This window comes from Ammospiza caudacuta, chromosome 1, assembly GCF_027887145.1.
Source record: "Ammospiza caudacuta isolate bAmmCau1 chromosome 1, bAmmCau1.pri, whole genome shotgun sequence".
NCBI lineage: Eukaryota > Metazoa > Chordata > Aves > Passeriformes > Passerellidae > Ammospiza > Ammospiza caudacuta.
Window position 1 is genome coordinate 19,115,602 of NC_080593.1, and position 15,875 is coordinate 19,131,476.

The 15,875-nt window shown below is 41.2% G+C and overlaps 1 protein-coding gene across 1 annotated transcript in view; it reads left to right on the forward strand.

Moving 5' to 3' along the window:
• Window positions 1-921: 921 nt before the first annotated feature.
• The window catches only part of DNAJC1 (DnaJ heat shock protein family (Hsp40) member C1), a 108,356-nt gene continuing 93,402 nt past the window's right edge, over window positions 922-15,875 (forward strand). Inside the window, exon 1 of the mRNA XM_058805921.1 lies at window positions 922-1,138. Coding sequence (XP_058661904.1) covers window positions 974-1,138 — 165 coding nt within the window. The 5' untranslated portion in view covers window positions 922-973. The remainder of the gene's footprint in view (window positions 1,139-15,875) is intronic.

Here is a 15,875-nt window from a genome sequence, read left to right on the forward strand (position 1 = left end):
TCTAGTGTACAGTGGTTCTCTAAATGGTAGTTTAGGTGAATTCAGGTGCAGATAAGATTGGCATCTGGGATTTTTTTTTTCTTAAATTGCAAACCCTATTTTTAAAAATTTAGTTCATTGATATTTTTCAGATGAGTGAATCTCTCTTTTCTTAAAAAGATTCCCAGAGTGAGTTATTAACCAGGCCTGGTTTCGAGAGAGACGAAACAGATGGGGTGGGCCGAGGAGTCTGCCCGTGCCAGAGAAAAGTGATTTAATGCTCATAATTTGTGTTGTTCGGCCATTAAGTTTCCATCTCATTTCTCATCTAGCGTCCTAGGTGAAACACTGCACATTCATTTAAGCTAGGAAAGAACGAAAGGTTCGGGGACAACACCTTAAAAATCGGGTTGATACTGAGAGCAGGGTGGAGCGATTTTAGGGTACAGTGGGTTACAGGAATCACACACGCCCTTAAGGAGTTAATGAAGACAGAAAATCGAAACACGATTTAGAGCGTGGGGGGGCCTCGCGGGCACCGCTGGCCCCGCAGGCACCGGGGCTCCACGGCCACGGCGGCAGCCGCGAGGGACCGGAGCCCTCCCCGAGTGTGTTCCCGTGTCCCTGTCCCGGTCCCCGTGTCCGTGCCCGCTCTTCCCGGCGGGACGGGGGAAGGGCGGGGCGGGGCGTCCGCGCGCACAGAGCTCGCGCCAGGAGCCGCTCGCGCCCTTCCCCCTCCGGCATCTCCATTGCGCGAGCGCCGGCGGTTGCCGGGGCGAGTGACGTCACGAGCCGCGGAGTCGGCGATTGGCCGGGCCGGGAGCGCCCCCCCCACCCCTCCTCCGCCGTGGGACCGCCGCTGCCGGGGCCGGGCCGGGCCTCGCGCGTCCCCTCAGAGCGGAGCGGTCGCCGCGGCGAGCGCGGCCTCCCCGGAGCCCCCCGGGCACGTCCCCGCTCCGCCCGCGCTCCAGTGCCGCCACCGCAGGCAGGGGTCATGGCCCGCCTGCGGCCCACCCCGCGCCCTCGGCTGCTGCCGCTCCTGGCGCTGCTGGCGCTGCTTGCGCCCCGCGCCCGCGCCTGGGACAGCGGCGACCTGGAGCTCTTCGACCTGGTGGAGGAGGTGCCGCGGAACTTCTACGACTTCCTGGGGGTGCAGCAGGTGAGCGAGGGACCGAGCCTGCCCGCCGCCCCCTGCCCTAGCCCGTTCCCCGTTCCCGCCCGTCACCGGTGCCCCTGAGCCCAGCGCAGCTGCCCGGCTCCCCCGCCGGCCCTCGGCCCTCGCCTGGCGCTGTCACCCTGCTCTGCCCTGGCCCCCGGGCAACGCGCCTGTCCCTTGCCAGCCTCCCCCTCCCGCTGCGGGGCTCTGCTCTGCTTCAGGTACTGCTCTGGTGCTTCTCCTTCCTGCCCCACCAGAAATCAGTCACCCTCTCCCTCACCTTTGTGTGCTCCTGCTGCCTGTTGCTTTTCTGAACATATCTCATTTTCTCCAAATGCATCTACAGCCAGACAAAAGTAGCTTCTGGGGTTTTCACACTTCCCATTCATATCGTCGGCATGGCAGTTTCTCACCTTTTCCTCCTCCTGCATAGCTGCTTGTCCTTATCTTAAGATTGTGCATCACCATGTGTTGCGGCTCATATTTTCTCTCACCCGTGCCATGTGGTAGACTGTGACCCTTTGCTGTGTTAATGGCTTGTAGATGGTTATATTCGTTTACTTGCCATGTACCTTGGTTATTGTGTGTGGTTTTCCCCTCTCTCTGATAAGTAACACCTAACATTAGAATTTATTATGCACCTTCAGTTAATTTTTCATGCCAGTGTGGTCAAGACAGGAACTCCTGTTCGGAACACTTTTATCCCATGGTTTGTGTGTACATCTTGGATGTGGTTGCTGGTTTCATTGCTGCTTGGCATCTTCAGCTTGTATCACTTGTCTGGGCTCCCTTGTGATGCCCTTTCTTTTTTCTAGATGCTCTGCTCTATGTGTGACTCTCTATATGCACCTTAACCACTTATTTTACTTTCTTCCAATCAGTGTTTTTTTTTTCTCAATAAAGAAATGCACAATTCTTTATATGCTGCTACTTCACCCAGAATCTCTAAAAGACATTTTGCCCTTTCTCTGTCTCCTAGTGCATTCTGTACCCCTAATAACTTCTCTCTCCAGTGCTGCATTCTGGGGATTGATCCTGTTTAAATGGCTTCCCTGCCAACTTTGGCATTTATTCTGATGTAGTTCTTGTAGGTTTTGAGAGTAATGACTGTATTTTCATTACTAAGGTGCGTTTCACTACGGCTGTGTCTAAAAAGAGAGGGAAGATGTCTGCAATGTATAAGTGTCCAGTTTTGGGAACTGCTGGCTGTGGTTGCTCTGACTCTGTTTTATCTCTTTCTTTCCTTGAGTCTTTAAGCATCCAGTGTTAAATACTATGGAATGCCATCAACTATACAACACAGCAAGCACTGCTATTCATGTTTCATTTTCAGGACCCTAAAGATCTAAGTGTTAATTCTCAAAGAAAACTTTAGTGTTAGGTAATATAGATATGCAAAACTTAATTTCTGTTAGTGATGTTCAGGTCTGATATGCAACTCTTTGTTAACATCTTCCACAGTCCTTTCTTCTAGGGCCAAGTCTCTACCTTGCCATGTATGTTTAGCAAAATGTTAATTTTAACAAGCAAATATTCTTCTAGTTCACATTTTTACTCCTACTCATAATGGCAAACTTGTGTCACTTGCAGTGTGGGAGCAAGGAAAAAGTTGGTGGGAGTGCAACACAAATGAAACAGAGTTTTTTGGGGTTTTTTTGTTTAAAGAGGTCACTCATCTTGTCATTATAGCCAAGTCTGGAAATGTACACATGCAGCAGAGTAAACCTGTGAGTGGAATAATGGAGTATGCAGTGTTGGGAGTTGAGCTTCAATAGGAATCTGTAAGATTGGAAATGCTGTGTGGATTTACAGGTTCTGTCACACTGTATCCTTTGTTCCTGCTGCTTGCTTCTCCAGCTCTGTGTCTGAACTTCCCACAGGATCCTGGTGTCATCCAGAAGGGATGTTGTCCTGCAGGGCCTCTCTGGGCAGCTGCTGCTGTGCAGGTTACCTTTGAGAAGGGTAATGGGCCTTGTGACAGGATCAAGGGAGGTGCACAAATCTCAGGTGTGCTGTAGCCTACCCTGGCTGTCTCAACACTAAGATGTCTTTTACCATAATGTCTCAATGTGATGCTTGCACATTTCTTCAGGTCTTCTGCTATTTTTTAATACTATGGTTTCGTGAAGCTTATTTGCTTTGTATGTCATTCTTGTGTTAGTTGGGATGCTTTTGACTGTAGTGCTGTAATTTCACTTTTTGTAGTTCTGGTACTAGAGGTTTCCTCCCCTGAGTTCAGGTGGTGTTTTTGTCAGCAAGAGCTGACTGTGTGTGTGACAATAGCCTTTATGGCCACACCTTTGAACTCTTTAATTATCTTTTATTCATCAAGGCTTGCTTTTCCTGCCACCCATTCCTATTTCATTGCCTTTTATCATGTCCTGATAATCTCTTCTTCCTTCATGAACTTCTGGGGGAGGGGGTACTTCTCCATTATGCAGGATGTAACTTCTGCATCTGAGATGTGGATGCTCAACTGTGTTTGTTAGCAGTAGTGTATCAGGGCTGCCAGATTTCTTCTAAACATGTCATCTTGTGTTTTGAAAAAATATAGGGAATGACTCTAATGCTTCCTTAAGGCATTAAAGCAGCTTAGGTTTTGATGGGAGAATTGTGGCACTGATGGTTGAACTCATATGATGTCAGAAGCTGATGCTGACCTCAGCTGACAGATGCAGAAGGTATTGTGGGAAGTGCTGTGGCTCTCAAACATGCTTTGGTGAAGCCTCTGCTGCGTGGATTTTTTCACTCAAAATGGAGAGAAATGATTAGGGTTTTGTTGCTGTTCTATGCTTGCAGGAATATGGGTTTTGTGTTTTGTCATTTTAAGGGCCTTGTGGAAGCCTCCTGGCACTCTCAGGTAACTCATCCAGCTCTGGCAAGGTGTTACGTTTGAGCTACTGTAGTTTTCTGCTATCAATGGCAAAGATAGAGGGTGATCTAAACAAAGTGATTGTTGAGGTACTGAATGTGGAATGACAAAGTAAGAGTAAGATTGTGACAGTCTTGGCTGGTAAATAACTGACCTTTGTTCCTGATTTCAAAGAGGAATGGCTGAGCAATCTGCAAGTGCTCATGGAATGGTTGAGGTTGCAAGGTCCCTTCTTGTCCAGCCCCCAAGTGTTAGGGGTGAGCACCTAGATTAAGCAGTACCTGATTTTTATACAAGGACACAATCTATCTATTTGGCTTTTTATCAGACCTAATAGTACCATAGCATGAGGAGGTTTTGCACTGTTATGTTGTTACTATTGCTGTTCTGACCAACGTTGGAATTGCTCTACTTTCCCTTTCTTTGGTGGTTCTTAAATTGATGATGTAACTGACTTAAATGATTAATATAAAACATTGCTGGTTTCAAGAAGTTTGAGCAGAATGGGGATGTAATCTTTGGCTTGAGAAAAGGTTGCATTTCCCTGTCCCCCAAGTGGTTACTGAAGAAAATAGAATCATAACCTCTTGACAAATCTGATGTAATAATAATTTCATTAATCACTTCAATATAGCCAGTTTAAAACCAACAAAGGAATCAGGACCAAATAGTATTAATCTAAAAACTCAGATGAAGCAGCAGAATTAAAGCAGAGGCTATGCAGACTCAGTATTATGACAACCAGTTACCTGAGAATGAGAACATAGAAATGGGATGTTAACATCTTGGAAAAATTCCAGGAAGATCTGAGGAGCTGCAAGCTTATATGGTGGACAGATGAATGGGTCAAGTTAATGTTACAGTTCTTACAGCTTTTAATAGTTGGTGCCTTCATGAATACGATATGCTTTGGATAAATCAACTTTGCATCAGTTGAACCTGTGGCTCTTCTTCCCAAAATATGCTTTTGATTACAACTTGTTAAAATGGCTTCAAGGGAATTATTTGTTCCTCTACTGTTTTTGACTTGCAGCCAGGAAGGCACTACAAGCCTCTGAAAGTCTTTTGAAATTTGTGATACAGTTCTTGGATACAAAGGATCTGATCAAAACATTTTTAGGTAACAGTTGTTTGTGAAGATGTATTGAATGCATGAGCTGCATTGCTGGAATTGAGCTGTGTGGAGCTGTGTGTTGTGTGTCAGGACAAGGAAGGTCTGCATAAGGCTTTGGCTTCCGCTGGTGATCCCATGAGGGAAGGGGTGGGGTGGAAGTTCTGCTGGGCCTGTGCATTGCAGGGAAACAAACACTCTGAGAGCTCTTTGGGGTACTGGAAGAGGCCCTGGGAGCTCAGGTGTTTGAGGGAGAGGTAACAAGCAGGACTTGCTGGCCTGCATGGTGGATAAGTATGTAACCTGAAAAATGTTGAGAGGGATATTTTCTTCAATATTGGCTTATGCCTTTCTTGTGGCTCATGAGCTTCCTATTGAACCAGACTCTAATGTGTTCGTGTGCCCTTACTGTAGAGAACTAAGAGTGTTATATCCACTGCAAGATGATGGCTTTGGTAGATGATGCTGCAGCACGAAGTCAGAACTGTGTGTACAGAGCCTGATTTTGCTCTGAAGCCTGTGAGACACTGGTATGTAAGCAACTCCAAGAAAGTGCATGACATGAAAACCAAGGAGTTGGATATCTATGGCTGTGGGAAACCACAACCTCTCCAGATGAGCTGGATGTGTTGGGCTAACAGGCTTCTTTCAAGAATGCTGGAACAGATGAGCTGTTGTGTACTGTGTCAGGTAGCAGGGTCTGACAGGGTTGTGACAATGTTTGCAATGTTTGGTGCTGTGGAGCTGATGTCTGTGCTGTTTGCATTTTGGGGATTTTTTCTTGTTGAACTAACTCCAGGCTGGCTGCATAGACTCAATGCCTGTTTGTGTTGAAACATGCTGTTTGCACTCTTGATTTCACACCTTGTGGTTCAGTTCTCTCTGAAAGGAATCCTGTTCATCCGCTCCAGGACTGCGTCACGATATGCAGTCAGTAGGTACAATAAAGCACTTTGATTTACACGTGCACTCCTGGGCTGCACTAAAAGTATGAGGTAGCTGCACCTTTAAGACTACAGGTTCTAGTAAATTGCTGACGTTGAATTGTACCTCTTGGCATTGCTCTGTAAGAAAAGGAATGAACAACACAGCAAACTGTGTGGCTTTTATGCTATTATCAAGTGTTACTGGAGATGGAAGAAAACTCTCAGTAAGATTTCTACGTGGTCTGTTTTATGCAAATGCATTGACTGAGGCATGCAGTGCATACATTACCACAGTTCAAAAGTTGTGAATTTGTATGTTATATAAATAAAGTTCTTGGACATATATTCAGTAACCTATTTTTCAGAAATAATGGTGATCTTGGAAGTTGTCAGTGTTGTTTTGTCTGGTCCTGCCATAGTTCTGGCTTTGAATGGGTTACTGTCCAGAATAAAATCTACATTAAACTATTTTTCTTATAGAACTTCTGAGGAACTTTGAGTACATAGATCGGTCCCTTTGAGTGGGAAGAAGCAGCTCTCTCTCCTGTGTATCTGTCCAAGGAATACTCTTAAGTCCTCCCCAAGAACAGCCTACCTGTACCCATGCAGTTCTGTCTTTCCTGGCAGGCAAGGTGCACAGAACTAGAGCAAGGAAGGAGGGAAATAAGGAGGGGTAGCCCAGAAACTCAGCAATCTGTTTGTTCTTCCCAATGACAGCTGCATTGCTCTCCACAGACATATTTTGGTTGCTCTTCTACCACTCAGACTGTTCTCCTCCCTGCTGCTTTTTGAGGTTAGAGTATGTGGGTGCAGTGTTGCTAAAATCATGGAGTGTGCATCATCTGCAAACAATTTAGCAAAAATGTAGTAGTTCAGTCTTCCAAGCTTTGGAAGTATTTGATCAAGTAAGACAAAACTTCACTTGCATGTGATTATAACATCACTTCTTCAGATGATTTTGTCAAAACTATGAGCTGTAAGCTATTCTTGCTTTGTTTTGTAAGATTATTTTATCCTGCATGACAAATAGGATATTCACTGTGACCTTCAAAAGTGTGCTGTGAAATGACATGGAGCCATGTAGCACCTTGGTGCCTCACTCATTTCTGACAAAGAAAAGTTGTGATTAAACATCATGTCTAATGGTCTCAGCCTGTTCTGAGATTGCTTTCTGCTCTTGTTCAAAGGATGTGTTAAGGAGATCTAAATTGGAAGGCATGAGATTGAAATGCGCTGTCAATTGCAACATCAGAATTCTCAGTTGGATGAAATGTTTCCAAGTTTCCAAAAATAGTTAGCTTCCATAATACACAACTGGGTGATAGTAGTAGCAGACCTTTATTTGAATACTGAGGGATTTTAGTAATTCCTGAAATTGTATTTCTTTTAAGCCCATGAATGTGCTGTCAGCATTGAGGCAGTGAAAGTCCATTGCACTGGTTCAAACAAAAGTATAATCAGAAAATCCAGTTTTGTTTCTGGTGGCTTTAGCTGTAATGTCAGTTCATTCCGTAAAAGTAATTGTGTGGTTTTTCTTAGTATGTTACTGGGACACAGCTTTGCATCCCTTTATGGTTAAAATCTTCCTTTCTGAATGTGTTACTTGTAAGTCATACATAGAACTGAGATTTTCAGCAGCTCTGGAAACTCTGCTTGTCCCAGAAGATGTAAATTATTAAGGTTGTGTGAAGTCATCATTGATATTATTCACTTGGATCCTGTAGAACAAAGTTGTTTGGATTTTGAGTAGTTTAATGGCTTCTAAGAGTCACCATAGGGAAGTGCTAATGATAACTGCAGCATTTGTAACTGGGAATGGTGCAGGGTACAGGTTTTTTTGTGTTTTGGGATTTTTTAAAATTGCTGAATTTAGAGGTAAACTGCTGGTAATGTATTCTGTTCTGTAAATGCCCTGCCCTTATCTTTTTGTTCAGTGTTGTTGCATATAAAAGTGATTGAAACATCTAGACATGTAAAGCTTATATTTTCCATAAAAATGGGTTTTCTGCATTGTTGTCTATTAAATTTCTACTTGGATGTTGTCCAAGATTTTTTTTTTGTTTCATTGTTGTCTCCTTTTTTCAAGACACAAAAGTGCTTTGGAATCTACCAATTTAAGTAGTTTTAAAGACACCTACTCTTAACTTTTCCTGACAATTCGTTCATGTACTTTCCTGATTTCTTTCAGGTTATCTTTTTCTTCTTTCTTGCTGTTCAGAAAAATATACAGCAGTAGGAAATTGTTATGTTTGGGAACCCAAGGGAGCTGACAGTATTCAAAGTGCAGTAAAAAGGATAAAACAAGCAGTCTTGAATTGGTTTGGTTTTGTTTTTTTTTTTTCCTTTCTGTAGCAGCAATAATGTTTCAGCTCTTTCTCTCTATACTTCTTGTTTCACTAATCCTTTAAGGATGTATCCATAATAGTTTGATCTTCAAAATGCAGAAGTAAAAAATTGTTTTGGTTGTTTTTTTTTCCCCCAAGTAGTTCTGTGTTTGAGCTGTAATTCATTGAAGGGATTGACCAATTCTTAGTGTAGGAGAGTGGGTAACCTGTGCTGGAGGCCTTTGGTGCTTGCAAAAGGCTCTGCATTTTATGGTGGCTCAAAATTCATCTCCTTTGCTGAAGTTCTAGGTATGTGCCCAGGGTGGGATCTGACACAGTTATGTAATTGGTCTAACATGGAATTTTGTAAACAACTTCCCAGTGGGCCTTTTACTGCTTGACTGCTGTGGATTGATGTGGATTTGATGACTGCAGTCATCATATTTGTCTGTAAAGCTGTATAAAAAAAAAAGAAGTCATAGAGGCAGCCCTAATTTCATTCTCTTGAATGATAAAGCTTTTATGCTCCATCTACAGTCATTTTACAATTAAGATTAACATGGTTTTCTAATCAGATCTAGAGAAAACTGTAGCTTCAAGGGGGATATTTGGAGGTATCTGTGGTGCTATTTTAACTTTAAGTATGTGGTAAAATTTAAAAAATAAAATGAGAATTCAGCATATAAGATGTTCCTTAATTGGTTTGGTGCTTCTTGTGCTCTCAGCAGAGCCAGTAACAGAGTCTGTGGTGCTGTTGCACAGCTGGGCCAGTGAGAATGAGAGTATAAGTGATAACGGAGGGGTTTATTTTGTCTCTAAGAATGGGTTTGATACACATTAATTTCCTCCTTTTATCCATTTTAATATCTGGAATGTTTTGGTTTTCCACAGAATCCTAGTGGGCTAACAAAATTCATGCAGCATATGAAAATCTGCAGGTTTGCTTTTGATTTGCTTCTTAGTCTTTGTGCTTTTGCTTAGCTAGCTGCTGTGCAGGTTAGAAATTTGCTTCTCTTTTGGTTTTTTTCCCTTGCAGTGTAAAATTGTTGGGTTTCCCTAAATTATGAGATTTGGGGATTCTGGGTTTCTTTTGTTTATTGTTTGTATGTCAGTCTTGTTTGGATGTTACTGACTCTGTATAAAAGTGATTTGTAAACAGTCTCACATAGGTGATAATGTATTGTACACATGTTATATGTTACAGCTATGCAAACAGTAACAGTTTAAAGCAGGATTCTGTATTCCTGGGCTCTCATCTGAGGCTTTGCTTAAGTGCAGGTTTCCTAAATGACCTGGTTGCAGGCCTTGCAAACTATTCTTACTGATGTCACATGTGGGGTGAGAGGTGAAGAAAGTTCATATGCAATCTCTGTTAGATGGGAAATTCATCCTTATCAGTGTTAATCTGGAAAATTTGTGGAAGAAACCAGACAATGCATAGGAGCTGTTGAAATAAAATTGCTTGGTAATCCTCGTATGACTGAAGAGAGAAGGAAGAACTAGAGAGGTCATTCCACATGGGCTGTAATTCTGAAATGCTGCTGTCTCCAGTACTGTAAAGTACTTGTTGAAGGAAGCATTCAGTGCTGATGAGGACATGAGAAAGCTGTGAAATAGCCTTACTGCACTGATTTAGGTTGAATAGCTTCTCTTTGGAGGGACAATGATTGTTTATACCTACCCATAAAACTATTGCAAATGATTTTTTTAGTGTGATTGATCAATGCTTTACTACATTTTATTTATTTATTTAGCCTAAATTGGTTTTATCAAATTGATCAGTTTTAATTCAGTTTTATCAAACTGATTTAGGCTAGTTTTTGTATTAAGTAATCACCATTTCAAACTCAGTAATTTCTGTAGTGTTCTTCTGTGGGATATAAATGCTGTGATGGGAGAATGAGAGTTGGTATGCCATTTAACTTTGTGACAGTCTAGGTCATATTATGAATTGCTTTACTGGATGTTGCGTCTAGCAATGGCTGCTAAAATGTTATACTACAAAAAAAGTCTGTAAAATTTAATCCTACATGGAAGCCTCTTCCCATTTCCTATTAAGATTTATTAAAAATCTTATTCAATTCTTGCATTTCTTTATATTGATTAAAAACTTGAAATAGGTGTGTTTTCCAGTCTGAGTCTGCCTATCTATTGAATAAAATGTATTTCTTCTGTCAAGATATAATTTGTGTGGCTTGTCGTTTCTGTTTTGCTTCAGAATTTTCTATTTCTTCTTTAGAAGCCTTTCCACACTCCAAGCTAAGTCAGCAGCATTCAAAACAAAGCAAAAAATTCAAATGTTGGCTTGTGTCTGTTGAGAATGGAGTGTTCATAGTTGAAGTACAGATTGAGGGGATCAGCCAGTCAGTTGTTTTTTGCAGCTTACGATGGTGAAAGAACAAACTTCTTCTGTGTAGAAATTGTGTACTGTATTTGAAAATTAATTGTAGCTGATTTATATTTATTGTCACTTCCATGGTACAGAGTTCCCATGCTGGAGGGCACCATTACTCCATGTAGTAAATATTTTTGGTCTTTTCTGTTTGAGTAATACTAGGTGCTTAATTAGAAAGTAGTTGTGTAAGTTATTTGTTTTGTTTTAAAGGAAAACTAGTTGTTAAACTAGTTGTCTGCTAGAGAGATAGACTTAATCTATTTCTGACTTAAGAATTTCATCAATCATGATGAGTTTGGCCTTTCATACACTTAACCTCTCTTACCTATAAACAGATATCATCTGTAGACACCTTAATTTTCTGGAGGAGATGCAGACCTCTGTATAGTGACCTTAGATTAAAGGACAATAGCTGCTGTATCAGTTAAAAAATAATGTGATTTTTAGTGCACTTGAGAGTACTAAACAGCCTTGCCTTATCTGGCAGTAGTCTGGACTTTTCTTGGGGAATGCACCCTGATGGTCAGTGGGGGCCTGCTTCCATCCCACAGTGTGGGTTTTGTCTCCAGTTAGGGCATCCCTCCATGTCAGCCATAAGCTCCTTGGATACCTTGAAGGAATGCTGTCAATGTGCTGTCTGGTTTCTACTCTTGTTTCTTATTTTTTATGCACTTCTGTGTTATCCCTGCACTGCTTTCTTTAATAAAAGCAATGAAACCAGTGGCAATAGATGGTGTCACTGGGGAGCACATGTGAGCATAACCATGTTTTGCAGTCCATTTGCCCCCTGTACCTTTCAGCTGCCACAGTTTTTGATTAACAATGTTCAGAGGTGCATTCCTGGTGGTACCTTTCAGTCTGGTGCTGTACAGTGGATTTGTAGAACTGTCAGCAGTGTCTTGGATCACTTAGTGATTTATACTTGCCAGCTGCAAGCTCTGCTCTGTGTAGGAGAGGTGTAGTGTAAGGCAACACTCTTAGCTACACTGAATCTTATCTCACTGTTTTGCTAGATCACTTGGTTTGGTATTCTCTTGCTTGTGTCTGGTACCTACCCAAAACATTTGGCATCACTGCATGCTTGGCTCTTGAGGTTGTCTTTGAAAATGCTGAATGAAGCCAGTGCCAGCACCAATCCCCCAGCAGGAGACCTTTCAGCTGCCTTTTCTCTGCCCTGAAGACTGGCCACTAGACCTTGCTTTTTGTACCCTGTTCATTAATTTTCTTTTTGTAAGACTTTTTCCTCCTATCTTGTGTAAAGTTAGTCACTTTAATAGCCTTTGGTATGGAACCTTGTCAAAAGCTTTTTCAAAATTGTCAGGTCCCTGGTGGCATTTTCTTTGCAGTACTGGCTTATTTTCCTTACCTGCAGGTGTGCAGTTTTTTATATACATTTATTTCAGCAGCCTCAGGTGATAGCTATGGTCCTGACTTATTAGCATGTAGTTTGCCTGTTTGGGGTAATATGTCCAATATGTATTTCAAGTTGAATTCTCTTCTTTTGATCTGCCAGGAACACAATTGGTGTGAGAATCTCCTGAACACCTCCAACAGAGAAGATTCATTAAGTGAATTATGAAATTACTTGTCTGTGGCTTTGTTCCTAAATGAAACTTTCCATAGTTTTGTCATCAAGCAGTCTCTAACAGCTTGGTTTTGATTACATCTGAAGAAATAAAAGGGTTTTGAAAATAAAATTAATTGACACTCTAGTTTGCTTGGACAAATACAGAAGTCCTCAGTAACATGCTGGAAAGAAGTAGCAAAGCATTTTCTTAGCTATGCATTCCATGAATTCTGATGGAACTGGCACAGAAATCCACCACGTTGCTGTTGTGGTTATTTATTGTTGGAAGGAAGAATAGCTGCTGTTGTGCCATTTTTCCTGTTTGATTAACTGCTCCACGTAAATGATTGAGCACATTTTCATAGGAACCCAGGCTTTTAACTGAGATATCCATAGGGAGTTCAGGAACATCATCTGCTTCTGGTCACTTTGCTTTGGTTACTGGTTTCAGCTCTGTAGCATCAGTCATGGACAGCAATTCCCATTTCAGGCAGCAAGACAGAGGGTTTGGGCTTGTGTTACTACTGGAGTTAAGACTTGAGCAGAGTTGGTTTGCATCCTCTCATCCCTCCCTCCTTTTTGACTCACAGTGACTTTATACCATAGTAAATCTGTGGATTTATTATTTCTGCAGCAAAGTTCTTACTGTGATGTACTTAAGTATATTGTTTTGGGAACAATAAGAATATTTTAATCCAGTTATTGTAATTCTTATGGTACCACTTACTTGCTATGTCTTTGCTTATTCCTACTGGTTTAGGCAAGATTTTGGTATTGCATAAATCACAGTGAAGACTTCAATTTTGTGTTTTCTATTGGGTGTTGGCATTGTGAAGAGAAACATGACAGGGTTTTCTGAAATACCCTCACTTCCAGAAGTTTTTAAAAGGTAGAGACTTGCTGAAATAACTTTTGCAGCAGGGAACTTGTTTGAAATAGAGGAGCTTTAATTGAACATTCTAAAGCTAAAAGTTGTGTCAGATAAAGGGTGTTGAATTTCAAATTTTCAGTACAGTTCTTTATTGTATAATCAATATTCTTATTCTTCTAAATAGAGTTGATCTGTTTATTGTTCGGGGACATAATAAAGTCATAGTTCTAGGTCCTATTTAAAGGAATTCAACCCTGTCTCTAATCCTGTGTGTTGCTTCCATGCTGTGCATGCACCTTGACTATCATCAAGAAATGAGAATTTAGGGTAGACTGTGCTGTTTGCCAGCATCTGCATGTCTGATATGGTCCATTGAGAAGTCAAATTTGGGAACACAAGGAAACAGTATCTAGAAAAGAGTGTGGGGTAATGCAAGATGAAATCAGACTCTTTTCTGGGAACAGTGGTTTTGCAGGTACAATGTACTGGGTGCAGAGTTTAGATGGAGATTTTGTAGCAGAGGTGTTGGTGCTAAATACTTCCTGTTTTAAGTTCCATTTGGGATTGTCTCTCTAGGCTGCAGTTTGTTTTAGTGTGACAGCAAATTGCAATATATAGTTTGCTTTATCTTGATTTTTAGGTAAAACTGTAATATTTAATTCTCTCAGTCTCTGAAGATGTATGTTTGAGTGGACTGTTTTTACATCCAAAATGTTTAGGTAATACTATATTCTCTAATAAAAATGGATAGAGTTGGAGAGAAATCAATTTGAATTGAAAATCATGCCCTAACAATGAAGTACTTTAATCTTGATGCTATATTTCCTCTTTTAAATCACTCTGTTTTAAAGTTTTCAGCACAAAACTTTTGTCAGCATTCATTTCATAATACCTGAAGTCTAAAAAGTAATTTGGAACACATGTTTAAAAAGTGCTCTTGCATACTTGCATAGGTTGGTATTGTGCATTGCAGAATGTTGACTTCCCTTGTAAATGTATTTGTGAAAATAAACACTGCTTAACACTGAATATGGATATCCACGTTTGCTTTCTAAGAAAAATTCTTTCATTTGTCTTCTGTGTGTTTGACTTCCTCAAAGTTCAGATTTTTAACACAAAAATATTATTTTTGGAAAAGAAAATATGACTGGTATTTATACAACTGTTAGCAGGGGCATATCTCCTTAAATTTCTGACCAAAAGGAAGCAGAAGACTGTGAAATGTGTCTTCACTTGTGGAATATGTAAGATGCATTCCTGTAGCTTCTGGGGTCTTTTCTAACAGATTAACTCAAAGACACTGTCATTGAATTAATGGGGTCCCATTATTATCAGGGTATTGGTTATCCTGTCTGCTCTCATGAGATATGAGAGCCTTACATGACAGCTGCTTAGACGTGATTGGATTGATACTATGGCCAGGAAAGGCAGTACTGGACGAGGTTGCTTTCTGAAATTGATTTCTCAGTCAAGACAGAATTGTATCTTGATCAAGTATTCAATATTTTGCAATTCAGCTAAGACAAATATACAAACTATTTCCCATTCAGTTACAAGTGTAGAACTTGTCATACAGCCAAACACCCTCCCCACCCCCAGTGCACGCCGGGGCTGCTCGTGCAGTCTCAGTTTGGCTGCAAGGCTGAAAGGAGTGCACATCCTGTAGTCATTGCCATGCCTCACCTGAGGATGAGATTCACAGCATAGTTTAGTAAGATGATTTTTTTACTGTTCTTGAGGGCTAGCTTGCTCAACCAGAGGTTCCTCTTGGACTCTCCATTGGCAAGGGGTGGACAGATAAAAGATTCACATATCAAAAAATTATCAGTGTGCGCTCTGACAACCCCCCCCCAATCTATTAGTGGATTTAGGCATGAAGGTAAGAATGGCTAAAAAGATGGAGTCTTGTATGAGTTGGCAAAGCTGAAAAATAACAAACTGTCATGATAAAAATCTATTTTTTGTCCAGTTAAATAGTGAAACCTGTACTGCCAGTTAAAGATGAGATGGTATGAAGTGGTGGTAAAAAGAAAAATTAAGACTTCATGAACATTGATCTCACAGATACTCTAAAAACATGGAAAAAATCCAATGAAATGTGGAAATTAACAGATCTTTCCCCTTCTTCCCTGCTTAATTGTTTGTTGGGATTTGTTTTTTGTTTTTTAAGGGTTTTTTGTTTGTTTGTTTGTTTGTGGTTTTTTGCTTGTTTTTGTTTTTTGTGTGTGACTGAATTAGTTCAAGAGCCATTAGCTTGTGTGCTAGGCTATGGTAAGTGTAATACAGATAATTTTTCAGTCTAGAAAAGGCTGTTCTGCCTCTCAGCCCAAGGCTTGTGCTCTGGGATTTTGGTAGTAACAAATTCATATATTGGCAGTAGGTACCTTGAAAACAGGATTAGTTTTCCCAAGGATTCTGTCTTGCAATGACTTGGTTAAGGAAAAGCATAATTGCAAGAAGTGAAATAATGCTCTAGGTGAGCTGTACTAGTGTAAAATCTGTCAGTTCCCCTGATGCACAGTGCAGGGTGGCACTTTGCTGAGCCCAGCACTCTGGCAAGAGGAAGGAGAGCAGAAGAACAGAGTGAGCCAGCATGTGCTTGGGATAGCCAGCTACTCCAGGGAAGTTTCTTATGCTCAGTCTTGCTGGCTGCCTAACAGGCTTGAGGCCTTCT